A 6000-nucleotide genomic window follows, 5' to 3' on the forward strand; every position below is an offset into this window, starting at 1 on the left:
TGGCTCGGACAAATATTTGGGGGGTGTCCTAATCCTTTAGCTTTTTTTCTTCCCATTTAATCACTCTGGGACTGTAACTGTTCCATCTACTGCTAAATATTTTGTACATGGAAAATTGCTCTTTAGGAAGAGCACAAACCTGTAGACATATGCTTTCTCCTCAGTCTAAAGTGCCAACAAGGTCCCTTCCCCCACCAAAAAGGCACAAGACTGGTGAATGAATCCCTACATGTCCTGGATGCACCAACAAGAGTTCTGTTGCCCAGTTCTGTTGGGGTTGCCTGTTTCTGCTTAATGTTCTGCTTGGGTCTCCAGGTAACTGAACTGGCATAAAGTTAAAACCTCATAGTTTGAAGCAACTGTCTCAGCTCTTTCCAAATAAATTCAAAGTTGTTACAATTCATGCTGCATCATCTTAGGACTAAAATTCACCTAATAAACAAGTGGTCAACATATTCAACACTGATTTCTTGCAGCTGACTTGATGGAGTTGGATATGGCAATGGAGCCAGATAGAAAAGCAGCAGTCAGCCACTGGCAGCAGCAATCCTATCTTGACTCTGGTATCCACTCTGGTGCCACAACAACAGCTCCCTCTCTGAGTGGCAAGGGGAATCCTGAAGAGGATGATGTCGACACCACCCAAGTTTTGTATGAGTGGGAGCAGGGGTTCTCTCAGTCCTTTACCCAGGAACAAGTAGCTGGTAAGGAAAACTTCTTCTATTACATTAACTTGTTTGAATGACTTGCAAACTGACACTCGTCTAGTAAAATCAAGATTACTTAATTCTACAAATTTAAATACCAAGTTGACTGACTGACTGTCCCTTGTCTTGTTAGACTTCCTACTTTCTATGCTAGTTATCTGTCCAATCTTAAGCAAAGTCCATTAAGTCAAATCTTACCTCTGTTTCAGACATTGATGGACAGTATGCAATGACTAGAGCACAGAGAGTGCGTGCAGCTATGTTCCCTGAAACCCTGGATGAAGGCATGCAGATCCCTTCCACACAGTTCGATGCTGCTCATCCAACTAATGTGCAGCGCCTGGCTGAGCCATCCCAGATGTTAAAACATGCTGTCGTTAACTTGATAAATTATCAAGATGATGCAGAACTTGCAACTCGTGCCATCCCAGAACTGACCAAATTGTTGAATGATGAGGACCAGGTATATGTGTATGCTCTAGCTTAATGTAGTCAATTTGCAAGGTGTCCTTAAAATGACTAGCTAAAACTAAAAGCTTGCTTCATGCTTCATATAGGTGGTGGTGAACAAGGCTGCAGTTATGGTTCATCAGTTGTCCAAAAAGGAAGCCTCCCGCCATGCTATCATGCGCTCTCCTCAAATGGTATCTGCTATTGTGCGTACCATGCAAAATACAAATGATGTGGAAACAGCCCGTTGCACTGCAGGTACACTACATAACCTCTCGCATCACCGTGAAGGATTGTTGGCCATCTTCAAATCGGGAGGCATTCCTGCTCTGGTTAAAATGCTTGGGTATGTGGCATATCATTGCACAACTTACCTGTATTTAATACTGATGGGGTAGGTGCTCACTTCCTTTTGCTTTGGTTTTTTTTAGTTCCCCAGTGGACTCCGTGCTGTTCTATGCTATAACTACTCTGCACAACCTCCTGTTGCATCAGGAAGGTGCCAAAATGGCTGTCCGTCTAGCTGGTGGGCTGCAGAAAATGGTTGCCTTGCTCAACAAGACAAATGTTAAATTCTTGGCCATCACAACAGATTGCCTTCAGATTTTAGCTTACGGCAATCAAGAAAGCAAGGTAAATAAATGCATCCAACTTTTTCATGAGCAGATTCACTATTGGCGGTCAGTCTACGGGCTGTCAAACATATGACACTAATGTCATTATGGAGGATACTTCTCCCTTCACATGTAGGAACCAACCACATCTAGAGGTGAAAAGATTGCTTCAGCAAGGGTGACCAATACTTTGAGGCCATTGAACGGCCCCTAGCCATCCAGGTTATTGCCCATGCATGTGGAGACTGAATGAATGACAAGGGAAAGAAGGGGTCATAACTTTCATCTTAAGCTCTAAATACAACTTCCTTTGCAGTTGATTATTCTGGCTAGTGGTGGACCCCAGGCTCTAGTAAACATAATGAGGACCTACACATATGAGAAACTACTGTGGACCACAAGTAGAGTGCTGAAGGTGCTCTCAGTATGCTCTAGTAACAAACCTGCTATTGTTGAAGCTGGTAAGTGTCAAGATTAGCTGTACCCATGCTAATGGCTGCATGTGTGTATTGTACTCTAGTACCAATACATGCCACCCCACAAGGATATGAATTGATGTTATGGAAAGAATTACACAAACTAAATGTGTAAATACATCTCCTTAGAAATTAGTGGCTTAGACTAGAGATGTAGCTCTTGTAAGGGCCACCAACATAGTTGAATACTAATAAACCACTGTGTAGCTTTGATTTCCCTGGTCACAAGACTGTCATACAATAGATGACTGAGCAGTCGTCATCATGTACTATATGCTAAGAGTTCGTTTGTCTGCCAAAATTAAAGTGGCTGAAGACTCATGGTTAAGTGTTTGGACACTGCTTAGGGAGACTTAAGACTTGTGGCAAACTCTTCCATTGCAGTATAGGAGTCTTTATTATGATGACACTGGAGGTAGAAGTGTCTTGCAAAGTCTGAGTGCCTTCCATTACCTCTTAAATTCAGGTGGATTTGAAGGTGCTCTCCATTTCAGCCCTCTGCAAGATCAGGATCTATAGAACTACTGCCTCTGAAAGGCTGTAGGCTTAACACTGAAGTGTTAACTTGCATCTTGTTTTAGGTGGGATGCAGGCTTTGGGACTCCACCTTACAGATCCAAGCCAACGTCTAGTTCAGAATTGTCTTTGGACTCTCAGAAATCTTTCAGATGCTGCAACTAAGCAGGTAAGTGGTTTTGCTAGGGATCAAGAACACAAGCAACACCTTTTTTGTGTGTTGATTTACGACACTTTCTTTCCCTCTCTACAGGAGGGCATGGAAGGTCTTCTAGGAACCCTTGTTCAGCTTCTAGGGTCAGATGATATCAATGTTGTAACCTGTGCAGCTGGCATCCTTTCTAACCTTACCTGCAACAACTATAAGAACAAGATGATGGTATGCCAAGTTGGTGGTATTGAGGCTCTTGTGCGCACTGTTCTTCGGGCTGGTGACAGGGAAGACATCACAGAACCTGCTATCTGTGCACTTCGTCACCTCACTAGCAGACATCAGGAAGCTGAGATGGCACAAAATGCAGTACGTCTTCACTATGGACTTCCAGTAGTGGTTAAACTCTTACACCCACCATCTCACTGGCCCCTGATCAAGGTAAACTTCTAAATTTAAGATGGCACTTGTTGCATCTGTGGTAACATGTTTAGTGTCAAATACACCACATTTTACTAGTATACTGTTCATTTCACTAGAGTTTTGAGATTGCTTTGAATATTGTCTTCAAGGTAAGTTACAGGAGAACATCTAGGTAACCCATGTCTAGGATGGGTGGGAAGACTAACCTTAGGGAATGTCTACACAGTTGAGGTCACTGCTCCAGCTGGGAGAGAGCTCTCCCAGCGCTGTAATAAAACCACCTCTGCGAGGGGGATAACTGCCAGGGCTGGGAGCACAGCTCCCAGTGCTGGAGCACTATCTACACTGCCACTTTCCAGTGCTGAAGCTTGCATTGCTTGGGTGTTTCTTTAACACCCCCTGAGCAAAGAAAGTTTCAGTGCTGTAAGTGGCAGTGTAGACAAGGCCTTTAACAGCTTGAAGCTAGCTCTTTCAGGGATTTGCTTGCTACAACATCAGAATTAAGACTAACTGCAGTAAATTCTTAATTTTTTTTTTTCCTTCCCAATTGCAGGCTACTGTTGGTCTGATCCGCAATCTTGCTCTCTGTCCAGCCAATCATGCACCCCTGCGTGAACAAGGCGCCATTCCAAGGCTAGTTCAGTTGCTGGTTAGAGCACATCAGGATACCCAGCGTCGCACATCTATGGGTGGAACACAACAGCAGTTTGTGGTATGTTATTAAGAGGTAGTTGTGAAACAAGACACTGCGGGATGTTTCCCTCTTAGAAGTCAAGGCATGCTGCTTAAATGTCTAAGCATAGCAGAAAATGGGGTTTTCTACAATCTTAAAATGACTTGCTGTAAACAGTAAGATTCATTCACTATTATGTTACAAGCACCTTCTTTCTGCAGTCCAATTAGCATTTTGACAAATCTGGATAAGTGTCATGTACATGCTCACACCCCCTCTCCAGACAGTCTCCCCTAAAGCGGAGCTCTCCAATATTGGATCCATGGGGAGTCTGGGAGAGCCAGTTTAATTCATTTACTGAACAAGAGACTTTGTCTACTAATAACCTTACACTATGTGCCTGTTCCCTAATCACGGGAAGAGTAGAGATTCTTTTCCAACAAACCAGAGGTAGGGACACCACCTGCTACTCAACAATCTTGTCTTACCAGAACTATGCACGCACATGTGCACCAAAGTGAATCTGAAACTTTGAGTAACTCAGTGACTGGTATATGAACTGGAGTACACACTAAACACTTCTAGTGGTCAGAGAAACTTCAAGTTACAGAGGCTCTGTATATTCCTATCCTCTTCCCCCTATCTACCAAGATAGGGGAATTAATGCACATGTGAATGCACAAACTCAATATCCTAACAGTTTAAAATGTCCCTCTTAAAAGTGTAGTAATATGCCTTTGTATATTTCCCTATACAGGAGGGTGTGCGTATGGAGGAGATAGTTGAAGGCTGTACTGGAGCCCTTCATATCCTTGCACGAGATGTTCACAATCGAATTGTAATCAGGGGTCTAAATACCATTCCACTATTTGTGCAGGTAAGTTGAATCTTTTGAAATGCCTGCATTTGAGAGTTTTCTTCCTGGCATGAAAAAAGCCTTAAGACATTATTTTTAATGTTGGATCTGGCCCATCAGTTCAGCATCAGTTGTCTGGGTGACTAAGGAAATGATCCCAGGACTCCTAACAAGGAACCAGACACCTCGTGAGGCCTTCTATTAGGGTGGCTGTGTTCTGCCAGAATACTCACTTTGTTCTGTTACCTGGCTCACCACCTTGAAGTGAACTTTGGCTCTGGAACTTGCTCCCTCTTGCAGTCTGCTAAAGACAGCTTGGACCTCATCCTTGTCAAGATTTAGCTCAATATTGATATTAAGCTAGCTACTTACCGCTGGGGAAAGGAGACTGGCTTATCAAATTGGTTAGACCCCTTTGTTTAGTAGGACTAATAACTAGTTCCCTCTAGTCTCTAGTTCTGTAGCTGTCCTCAAAATGGCATGACTATCAAAGCCAAAAACTTATGTTGATATACTTGTGTGCTTTATAGTTGCTGTATTCTCCCATTGAGAATATCCAGAGAGTAGCTGCAGGAGTACTTTGTGAACTGGCTCAAGATAAGGAGGCAGCTGAAGCCATTGAAGCCGAGGGAGCAACTGCTCCTCTAACGGAACTGCTTCACTCTAGAAATGAAGGTGTTGGTAAGTGAAGAAAAATAAGAAAGCTTAATCATTGCAATGACAAGGGCTCAACTAAAATCTATTGTTTCCTTTCAATAGCAACATATGCAGCTGCAGTGCTGTTCAGAATGTCTGAGGACAAACCACAAGATTACAAGAAACGGCTTTCAGTTGAGTTGACAAGCTCTCTCTTCAGAACTGAACCAATGGCTTGGAATGAGGTGAGTTCATGTCATTTTGTTCCTATTCCTATAAAAACCCTCACTTCCATGTGACCTTCCTGATGCCATCAGATTTTTCTCCCTTTCACTACTGGAGAGCCTTCTAGACTGTTCAGGACCAGGCTGCATTTCCCCTGTCTGAGGACAGCACATCCAAGAGCAGGTTGTTTTTTTCCAAAGAGGAAAGGCTTAAGTGTGTATACTGTGGTGACTGTGTGTGTGTGTGTGTGTGTGTGTGTGTGTGTGTGTGTGT

General features: G+C 43.2%; 1 protein-coding gene across 1 annotated transcript in view; it reads left to right on the forward strand.

The window, feature by feature from the left end:
• The window catches only part of LOC113405164 (catenin beta-1), a 32462-nt gene that overhangs the window by 21403 nt on the left and 5059 nt on the right, over positions 1-6000 (forward strand). Inside the window, exons 3-13 of the mRNA XM_026646087.2 lie at positions 477-704; positions 917-1170; positions 1265-1503; positions 1589-1790; positions 2088-2232; positions 2829-2932; positions 3017-3355; positions 3891-4049; positions 4768-4887; positions 5397-5547; positions 5626-5747. Of these exons, the coding sequence (XP_026501872.1) occupies positions 477-704; positions 917-1170; positions 1265-1503; positions 1589-1790; positions 2088-2232; positions 2829-2932; positions 3017-3355; positions 3891-4049; positions 4768-4887; positions 5397-5547; positions 5626-5747 (2063 nt within the window). The remainder of the gene's footprint in view (positions 1-476; positions 705-916; positions 1171-1264; positions 1504-1588; positions 1791-2087; positions 2233-2828; positions 2933-3016; positions 3356-3890; positions 4050-4767; positions 4888-5396; positions 5548-5625; positions 5748-6000) is intronic.

The sequence above is a fragment of the Terrapene carolina genome, unplaced genomic scaffold (assembly GCF_002925995.2).
Source record: "Terrapene carolina triunguis isolate 2854851 unplaced genomic scaffold, T_m_triunguis-2.0 Scaffold34029, whole genome shotgun sequence".
Lineage (NCBI taxonomy): Eukaryota > Metazoa > Chordata > Testudines > Emydidae > Terrapene > Terrapene triunguis.